At 37.0% G+C, this 11,034-nt stretch overlaps 1 protein-coding gene across 1 annotated transcript; it reads left to right on the plus strand.

The window, feature by feature from the left end:
• Positions 1-4,786: 4,786 nt before the first annotated feature.
• LOC131604709 (uncharacterized) lies at positions 4,787-5,751 on the plus strand. Its single transcript, XM_058877134.1, has 2 exons — positions 4,787-5,118; positions 5,220-5,751. Exons 1-2 carry the CDS (start codon positions 4,787-4,789, stop codon positions 5,749-5,751), a joined length of 864 nt encoding a protein of 287 aa, XP_058733117.1.
• The last annotated feature ends 5,283 nt before the right edge of the window (positions 5,752-11,034 follow it).

An 11,034-nucleotide genomic window follows, 5' to 3' on the forward strand; every position in this document is an offset into this window, starting at 1 on the left:
CATTCAAGAGATTCATCGAGGTAAGGGGTGACTCTTCCTTTTAGTATCTCTTATGTAGTTTTAGGTAATAGGTAGATTGATGTATGGTTTGATTCAATTAGACATTGGGTTGTTAGGTTAGGTTGTTTTAATTGAATTGAATTGATGATAATTGTGTGAACTATTTGGTTAATAATGCGTTTAAATGATGTTTTGTGGTGTATAACTGAATATATGATGATTATATGCCTGTATGTGATGTCTGGAATCGTTTTTGGGTGAAAAGGGTGTGAAATTGCAGGGTCTGTCGCAGACTTGGGGTTTGCTGAAATCGCAGGTCCGCTGAGTGGAGGGGGTCTGCTGAGCGGAGGTCCCAACGTAGTTCGCTTCTGTTAGACGTCGCTAGAGGTCCGCTGAGCGGAGGTCTGAAGGATTCGCTTCTGTCTTGCGTCGCTGAGCGAACCTTGCTGAGTGTGAATTTTTCTAAAACTTTAAAATGACGTATCTTTTGATCCATTAATCGTTTTTTAGTGCCGTTTTGGGCGTTGTACAAGTAATTAAATGTTTTATATGATGAATGATGAATATGGGCGGTGGCCGACTTTATTTCTTTAAAACTCGATTAAATTACTTGATGAGAATTGAACATTGTGTGCATATGAGATAAGTGTGACAATGTGTTTGATGTGATGATGAATCGGTTGTGATTAATATTGTGATTGTGATGAATGCATGACTATTTGAATGATGTTGAAAACATGTACATACTTATTGGTGATGTGGTATTGAGATGAGTTGTTCATCGTGGTTCGGTGATGTTGTTAAGTATGTTATATGTGTTTCATTCATTCATATGCATTTGATGATGGATCCCATTGATGAGTGGATCGTTGGTTTCTAATTCCCACTGTGCGGAGATTAGTAAGCAGTCATCGTGTGCCCATGGGGGTGTGAGCGATGAGGTTAATCGTGTGCCCATGTGGGGTGTGAGCGATTAAAGGGCAGTATCGAGGAGAGAAGTCCTGTGAATGTGATTCACGAATTTTAGTACCACATGCATAGTGTCAGTTGTGTCATATGCATTTTGGCATAGCATGATTGTGTGGACTTCTGTGTTTGGTGTTGTAATCTATTATTGTGTGATTTGATGAATAATAGATGTGAATCTGAATGTGTATAATTGGGTTAACGGTATATTATGATGCTTGTTGCTTATGAATTACATAATATTTACTAATTGAGAATGAGACTCACCCTGACATGTTGTCATTTTCAGATTGAGGAGTAGCGGCATTAGTACTCGGTGAGGATGACTCGTAGAGTTTATCCGTTTATGTTGGGTCGTGTCGGTCATGCTCTGATCTTGTAACAATGGGGGACAATAGTTATAGAGATTTATGAGGATTCTCTATTTTAATTGGTGTTGGATTATATTTCCATTTGATTATGTTGATGATGTTTCTTATTCCGCTGTGATAAACATAATTGTGTTTTTGTTAAATCGTTTCCTAACGAAGCATGACTTTGACCATGATTGGTTTATTTATTTTAATTAATTGTGGCACCCTTGTGTTTATGTTTTTACTCTGATTATTTATTTAAATTGCCGCGGTGTTTAGAAGGGTGTTACATAACTCACCATAACTTTTTTATTTTCAAGTGGAATTCGAGTTTGTAGTTGCAGGTACAATCAAGGAGTTTTAAGCATCCCAAAAGCTTCCCTAAGGTCCATAGAAGCTAGCTGAATACTGGAGGCATTCCCAAGTCCTCTAACTTGTGCTCCATACCTGTATTTTACGAGGTATGTAACTCAACTCCGAGCTCCCATGAATGGAGCTCTATTCATGCAGTTTTAGATACTAAGGTTTAATTTTAAAATTGATTTTTAGGGTTCATCACTAATTTCCAGAAATCTGAGTGTTTAAGTTTGAATAAATGTATGTTAATTATATGGTTAAGTTCGTGTGTTCATGCTAATCATGTTAGGGTTTTATTTTGTGAAAATTGGTTAAGATTTGATGGAAGTTCAAAAATCACCATTGATGGTGATGTTGTTGTCTTCACGAAGAAGATGAAGTCTGGGTGGAGGAAAATTCAAATTTTACTACTTGGTTTTAAAATATATTGAATGGTAGTCATTCCTTTATGACTACATCATATACAGCACAAATGGAAACCATCATTGTACCTAGCGCTTGCAAACCCTACGTCTGGGGTTCGAATCCTCCTCGCCCCAGACTTTTTGATTTGTTTTGCATTTTTCATTTGCCACTAAGTTTCACATATTTTGAACTGAATGCACTCTTCTTACACCATACGCGCACAACCCAGTTTGTGGTTAATTTGTGTAGTGATCTATAGGGCGTGGGTTCAAGTCCTAGCCTCCACATCTCTAATTTTTTTATCAGTTGTTATTTTGATTTTGTTCACAACTTTGAAAAATCATAACAAATTGAAAAATTGAGCTTTTTAACTTGTTCTTTTTTTGTATGATCATTTTTCTTATGCATTTTAATACTATGATTAAAAATCACAAAAATATTTATTTTATCATCATTTAAAAATTAATCAAAAAACAAGTCTTTTAATATTAAAAAATCAACAAAAATATGTTTCTTCTTGAATATTTTTCTAAAGTGACTTAGTATATTTTTATAAATACTTGTTTAGGGTTAGGTTAGAATGTCATTGACTTTATCATGTACCCTTAGACCAATTCTCTTAAAGAATTTGTTATTTAACAATTAAAATCAATTAGGTCTAGGTATTTCTTTATAAACCCTAATTCAAAACCCTAATTTAAAAACCTTAGGTTTAAAACTCTAACTAAAAAATCACTTGTTTGTTCTTGTACATACATGAGGTATTTATTGTTAATTGTTTAAGCTTGATGTTTTATCCAAAGGATGGGAATGATATTGACTAAATTGTCAAGGTACTTAAATTCTTTTCCAATCTCTTTTATGTTTGTGCTAAGTATTTTTAAAGCTTTTCACTTGTTTATTGTTTAGTATTGTTAAAGCTTAACCAAACCCTTTTGTTTTAAAACCTTGGTATTAAGAATAGAATTATTCTCGGTGAAACTATTCTTAATCCATTGATCTTGTTTTTAAACTTTGGTGTTAAGAGATGAATTATTCCCGGTGAAACTTCTCTTAACCCAATGACCTTGTATTTTAAAGCTTGGTCCTTCTTTGATTTGTTTAAAATTGTTAAGTATTTTAAAGCTTAAAATTTTAAACTTATTAGGTATTTTAAAGCCTAATCCCTTTTCCAAAAAATTTAAGTACTTTAAAGCTTAACCTTTTAAACTTATTAGGTATTTTAAAGCCTAATATTCTTTTAAACTTGTTAAGTATTTTAAAGCTTAATCCTCTTTTAAAAACTTGTGAGTATTTTAAAGCTCACACCCAAAAAGATTTTGGCCACTTTGGCCCCCTTTTTTCCTTTTTTAAAAGAGGAACTCATAAGCTTTGACTTCCCTATTGCACTTAAGGGGTATGTAGGCCTAAGATGCGATACCTTATCGAGCTCACTTTCAAAACCTTCTCTTCCCATCCCCACCCTCTATTTCAAACAAATTTTTTCACATAGGTTTTTCACAAAAAAAAAATTATTTGCAAACAAAATATGATAAAACAAAAGCAAAGAGGTTCCCATGGAGTGCCATGGATATTAGGGGGCTTAAAACCTTCCCCTTGTATAACAAACCCTCCGTAGCCAGAACTCTGATAAGTTTATTAGTTTTGATTTTAAAAACTTCTGTGGGTTTTATTCTCTCTTTCACCCATTCCTTTTTGGAAATGATAAAGCGCGGTGGTGACTCTATTTAAAATGAGCTAAGTCTTCCCATGACTCTAGTCTCACCAAATTCACCGCTACAGAAAAGTGGCGACTCTGCTGGGGATACTGATCAAACTATTGATGTATCTTTAGAAGGGTTGACCCAATCTTTGTCTTTTATTGTTATCTTTTGTTATTTTCTTTGTTTTTATACTTAACCTTTTATTTTGTCTTTTATTTTCCTATGTGTATACTTGTTGTTTTATTGGGTTGTATTGGGAAAGGGAGTCATGCCCCTTGTGGTGAGACAAATCCTAACCCGAATTTAGAGTGTACACTTATTTATAGGAGACTGGTATAGTCATTTTGATCTCGAGGGAGTAGTCCCAAACAAGTCAATTTAAGATCCATCGCTCAATGGAGGCCTCTTTGGAAGTAACTTTGTTGACCATGTAGTTGGGAATACATCGTTGCATTCAACTAGGTTGTAGAAGCAAGGGACCTAGAAACCCTTATCCAATCTTGGCCATTAAGATGTAGTGTGGAAACTATGTCTGATTTATTTTCAAAATAGTTTTTACACGAGGCTACGCTCAGATGAGGTTCTCTTGGATTTTGTTCAAATGAGTATGTAGATACAGAGTTTACAATCTCCAAGTTGGGCTGCTTGAGTCTGGGAAACAATAGAACCTTGATCTACAGGTACAAAATAACCATAGTACACACCTTTGGGATGGGTAGACCTTTGTCTTCATGCTCGTGACTTTGAACCCTCAAGCCCATGTTTTTGCTATGTTTGCATTCATTCATCCATGCATCTAAAAACATAATATCTTTCAAGGAATTAAAATAAACCTTTTGTTTTGTAAACATTATAGGAATGGAACCTGAAAGAAGAAAAACCAAAAAATATACTTTCAAGAGTTTAGAGGTGGAAGAACTAAGAAAGCTAGGTTCTTTGATTATTGATCAAGACAAGTTTTGTAGCAAGTATGGAGGATTGTTGAATCTTCTTAGAACCAAGATGGAAGAAGGAACCCTTTCCACTCTGATCCAGTTCTATGACCCATTGTATCATTGCTTCACCTTCCCTGAATATCAACTATTGCCTACCTTGGAAGAGTATTCAAGCATTATTGGGTTACCTATTACTAGAAGAATCCCCTTCACTAGTTTAGAACAAGATCTCAAGCCTTGTGAGATTGCAAAATCCACTCATTTTAGAAAGGGAGAAATTGAAAAGAACATGGTTACTAAAGGAGGATTACCTGGGTTACCTGCTGAGTTCTTAATCGAGAAAGCTCTCACCTTGTCACAAGAAAGAAAGGAAGAAAACTTTGATGTTGTTTTTGCCTTGTTGGTGTATGGATGTTCTTGTTCCCAAACATTAACAACTTTGTTGATATGAAAGCCATCAAGATCTTTATGAATAAAAATCTTGTTCCTACCTTACTTAGGGACACTTACTATTCTATTCATCTTAGAAATTACTATGGAAAGGGAATGGTTACCTGTTGTACTCCTTTGCTATACAAGTGGCACATATCTCATCTACCTGAATTCTGGAGCCAGAAAGAAGGATTGAAATGGTCACACAAGATCGCGACTCTTACCAACACTAAGATTTTTTGGACAAGCAATCACTTCTATAGAATGAAGACTTTAGACTGCTGTGGTGATTTCCCTAATGTGCCCCTCATTGGTACAAAAGGAGAAATCAGCTATAGCCCCGTGTTAGCTCGTCGTCAATTTGGGTTTCCTATGGACAAAAGACCAAGGAGCAATTTATTGGATGGGTTCTTTCTGGAAGAAAGAGTTGAGAACAAAGAGTTTAGAGAAAGGATCGCTAATGCTTGGCATCCAAGCCATAGAAGAGAAATCAAGGATTGGAAGACCAAAGGGGATCTCTCTCTTGAGACCTTTGATAGTTGGGTATTCTCCCTAGAACAACTGCACCCCCAATTGAGGAATATGTTCCACCCATTGTAGTTCCTTCAACAATTGAAAGTCTCCAAGAAGCTCTAAGAAAAATGAAGAAATCAAGAGACCGTTGGAAGAAGAAGTTTGAGTATTATGATGTTGAATTAGGAATGTTAGAAGAATCCTATGAAGATGTGATGAAAGAAAAGAATGATCAACTATTACTTCAAGACACTTGGCTCATAGCTAAGGATGCTACTATTGCCAAATATGAAATAGAAAAGAAAAGGAAGCAAAAAGAAAAAGCTCTCCCTCCAAAAGAACTTGCATGGAAGAGTATTATTGATAAGCTGGAAAAAGTCAAGCTGAAGAAGAAAAAGACTCAAGATGATATGGGTACTTCTCACTAAGATTTGATGATCACTCTTGGATTTTACTAGTTTTCTTAATTTGTTTCTACCTTGTAACTCTTAAAAGTAGTTTATGACTTGGTTGTCCCTTGTCCCTTTGTATGCTATCAAAATAAAATGGTACTTCGATGACCCTCAATGACCCTCGATGACCCTTATATGTTCCAAGGTTGCCTTGCCCCTTTATTATTAATGAATGGAATTTCTTTTTCATGTTACTATATAGTGTTTACATTTACAAAACTCTTAAATAAATCCTTGAAAGATATTATGATATGTTTTGAAAAATTAAACAAAAAAGAGTCTTTTGCATTGCATGCATCCGGTATAATACTCGCGCCAATCGTCAAAGAATGGAAGACAGTATTATTGATGATCAAGAGTGGCAAGAAGAAGTTTCTGTCCTATGCTCCGGTATTGAAAAATTAACTTCTATGGTTCAAGACTTGGTGGCTGCTCAGAATCAGCCACTGACCCAAGCTCAAGCTACTGTGATATCCGAGATAGAGAATGCTCAGATTCCTGCAACTCCTGCAATTCCTGTGACGAATCCTACGACCACTAGACCATATGGGATAGATATGGATTTCCAATTGTCTAGACAACAGATTCTTGTTCCATTGACAACAATTCCTCAAGCTATTATGACTATTACTCCTGCTGTTGTAAACACTATTCCTCTTCACAACGAACATATTTTCCATAGTGCTCCTTCTTAAGGTATGGGTAGATTGGAAGAATTTGAAGACCAATTTCTGGAAATGCAAAAAGAGATCGAGGCCCTTAGAGGAAAAGATCTATTTGGAAAAGAAGTAAATGATTTATGCTTGGTTCCGAATGTCAGAGTTCCGCCCAAGTTCAGATTTCCAAAATTTGAGAAATATAAAGGGAATTCTTGTCCTCACATTCATCTGATTATGTATGTAAGGAAAATGTCCATGCACACGGAAGATCAACGCTTGTTAATTCACTACTTTCAAGATAGCTTATCTGGAGCTGCTTTGAAATGGTACATGGGTTTGGATAGTACTCACATCTGTACTTTCCATGACTTGGGTGAAGCTTTCATCAGACAGTACAAATACAACATTGATATGGCACCGGACAGAGATCAACTTTGTGCTATGTCCCAAAAAGAAAAAGAATCCTTCAAAGAGTATGCGCAAAGATGGCGTAAACTAGCTGCTCAAATCATTCCACCCATGGAAGAAAAAGAAATGACCAAAGTGTTCCTTAAGACACTAAGCACATTTTATTATAAGATGGTAGCAAGCGCTCTCTATGACTTTACTAAAATGGTAAACATGGGGATACGACTTGAAGAAGGTATCCGAGAAGGTCGCATAGTCAAAGAAGTCAGTTCATCACTAGTTAGTGGTGGCGTCAAAAGATTTGCGGTAACTTTGCCAAGAAGAAGGAAGAAATTGTTAGTGCCATCTCAAGAGGAAGAAAAAGACGGTATCAACCATAAATTGCTGCTGTGACTCCAGTTGTTAGCCAAGATCCACCTCAGAATGTGCAGAAGCCGTAGCTTCAATAGCCTCGACAACAGGCTCCTCAATAAAATCAACAAAGGAAATATCCGCCTTTTGATCCTATTCCGACGACTTATACGTAATTACTGCCTTTGCTACTTCAGAAGAATCTAGTTCAACTGAGGGATCCTCCTCCTCCTGCTAATCCACCATTTTGGTACAAGCGGATGCTCGCTGTGCTTTTCACAAAAATGCTCCCGGTCATACTGTGGAAAATTGTTATCCTCTCATGAGTTAAGTACAAAAACTGGTCCGAAGCAACATGCTCACCTTCAAGGATGTTAATCCTAATGTTCAAAATAATCCAATGCCTAACCATGGGACTGTCAATGCAATCCAGACCCAAGCCAGGTATGAATACCTACATGATGTTCGTAAATCAACTCGATCTTTGGTACAACTGCATAATGTATTATATGGACTTAACTGTTTTCCTCCTCACGATTACAATGCTTGTTCAGTTTGCTCAAACTCCATTCAAGGATGTGAAATTTTGATCAATGATCTTCAGAAGTTGGTGGATAGAGGAATCATCAGTATATCAAGAAAGAAAAGAAGCGAGGAAACTCATTCTATTAACATGGTGCATGGATGCCCTAGGAGGTACCAAGTATGGGACATTCGTTTCATCAAAGAACCATTGGTCCTAACGCATATAAGGCCATGTCGGTTGGCTTTCTTTCAACATGATCATAATGCCTGTAGAATTTGTTTTGTAAATCCTCGAGGCTATCTTCAAGTCAGAAGAGAAATTCAGAAGATGTTGGATGAGAGGACTCTCCACATTACTTATGAAAGAGATGATGACATTAATATGGTGACTGCTGAGTTTTCGGTTGCCGAAGTTATGGAGATATCTTATGCTAGTTAAAACATGCATGTTATTCCTCTCACAATTCGAATGCCAAAGCCATTTCCTTACAACTCGAGTACTACCGTTCCTTGGAAATATGGTGCCACCATCATAACAGGGGAAAAAGAAGTTAATCATGAATCCGAGTCAACTGTTGTGAACATTGCTGATATAAGCCGTATGACTCAAAGCGGTCATTTATTTGCACCAATTCCTCCTAAGCCAAGAAGTAATTTGTCTGTACAAGTTCCTCCTCAGAAAGATATACCTAGGGAAGAGCCTGTTATCCTTAAACCCGTCTTTGAAACTAAAGATGATGATGCGGAAGAATTTATGAACCTAATCAAGAAGAGTGGCTACAAGGTGGTTGACCAAATCCTTCAAACACAATCAAAGATATCCCTGTTGGCCTTATTGGTACACTCAAAAGCTCAACGGAGTGCACTAATGAAAGTTCTGAAGCAAGCCTACATTGAACAAGATGCAACCCTTGAGCAGTTTGATAATGTTGTTTCCAACATCACCGTCAACAATGTATTGAGCTTTAGTAAAGAAGAACTTCCCTCGGAAGGACTGGAGCATAATCATGCCCTACACATCTCCATGAAATATGGAGAAGATACCCTGAAAAATGTGTTAGTTGATACTGGTTCATCCTTGAATGTCATGCCCAGAAGCACCTTAGAAAGACTGTCCTATCAAGGGCCAAATATAAGGCTGAATGGGATTATTGTGAAAGCTTTTGATGGTTCAAAGCGTACTGTGATTGGGGAGATTGACCTTCCTACCCGCATCGGACCTTATGATTTTGAAATCACTTTTCAGATAATGGATATCTACCCCGCTTACAACTGTTTGTTGGGAAGACCCTGGATCCAAAGTGTTGGAGCTATTACCTCAACTCTCCATTAGATGATGAAGTTTGCTGTGAGAGACAAGTTAATTACTGTTAATGGAGAACAAACTATGTTCGTGAGTCAGTTGTCTTCTATCCCCAATATTGAAGAATTTGAAACTCAATTCTAAGCTTTGGAAATTGCTAATCCTGAGTATGGAAAGAAAGTTGGTGCGTCTATTTCATCCTGGAAAGATGCCCATCAAGTGGTTGCCCAAGGATCTTATGAAGGCTGGGGGAAAGTTATTGAACTTTCCACCAACAAGAACAAAAGTGGTCTAGGATTCACGTCCCAAAAATTAAAAGGAAAAGAATCTGAGTATGGAAGCTGCAGCATGACTCTGCATGAGACTTTTCAAAGTGCTGGCTACATCAACCCAGACATAGTTGCTATCATTGAAGATGTTCCAGAATGTTCAAGATTCGTGACGCGTAGAGAGTACAACTCCAACTGGACTTCCGTCAGCATCTCTTCTGTTGTTCATGAGTCTAAGTAATTTTTTGTCTTTTAAAAACCTTTCGCTCTGCCCAAGGCGAAAGAGTAATGTGTCGGGCTGTTTAAAATAATTCCTTTTATTCTGCCCAAGGCAAAAGAGTAATGTGTCGGGCTGTTTAAAATAATTCCTTTTGTTCTGCCCAAGACAAAAGGGAGCTTATGTAGGGCTTTGTTTTAAATCATTAATAAAAAAGCAATTTTTGCTTCCCTTTTATTTATCACTTATCTTTTTCTGAAAATGGTAACATCTAAAAAACCCATAAAGTCAATCAAAATTGTTTTTCAAATTTGCACACCTGTTCTTTTATTTGTTCCTAAAAAGAAAAACATAAATCATGTGCAGATTATCTCTTGGTAAACCCGCTGAAAACAATGATCCTAGGCCCTCTCCCAACTTTGAATACCCTGTGTACGAAGCTGAAGAAGAGAGTAATGAAGAGATCACCCGTCTACTTGAGCACGAGGAAAAGATCATTGAGTCGCACAAAGAGCCTTTGGAAGTAATATATTTGGGTACTGAAGAAGAGAAAAGAGAAGTGCAAATTGGGGCATTGTTAGAAGCAAGCGTCAAAGAGAAAATGGTGGAATTGTTAAAAGAATACATGGATATCTTTGCTTGGAGCTATCAAGATATGCATGGGTTGGATACCACTATTGTAGAGCACAAACTACCGTTAAATCCATAATGTCCGCCTGTCAAGCAGAAGTTGAGAAGAACTCACCCAGATATGGCAGACAAGATCAAAGAAGAGGTACAAAAGCAAATCAGTGCTAGTTTCCTCGTCACATCAGAATATCCTTAATGGTTGGCCAACATAGTGCCCGTTCCCAAGAAGGATGGAAAAGTCAGAATGTGTGTTGATTACAGAGATTTAAACAGAGCAAGTCCAAAAGATGATTTCCCGCTACCCCACATTGACATGTTGGTGGATAGCACTGCTAAGTTTAAAGTCTTCTCATTTATGGATGGATTCTCGAGTTACAATCAAATCATGATGGCACCTGAAGATATGGAAAAAACAGCTTTTATCACACCGTGGGGCACGTTTTGTTACCGTGTGATGCCATTTAGTCTAAAGAATGCTGGAGCAACTTACCAAAGAGCCATGACGGCTCTCTTCCATGATATGATTCACAAAGAAATTGAAGTTTATGTGAATGAC

The sequence above is a fragment of the Vicia villosa genome, linkage group LG5 (assembly GCF_029867415.1).
Source record: "Vicia villosa cultivar HV-30 ecotype Madison, WI linkage group LG5, Vvil1.0, whole genome shotgun sequence".
Lineage (NCBI taxonomy): Eukaryota > Viridiplantae > Streptophyta > Magnoliopsida > Fabales > Fabaceae > Vicia > Vicia villosa.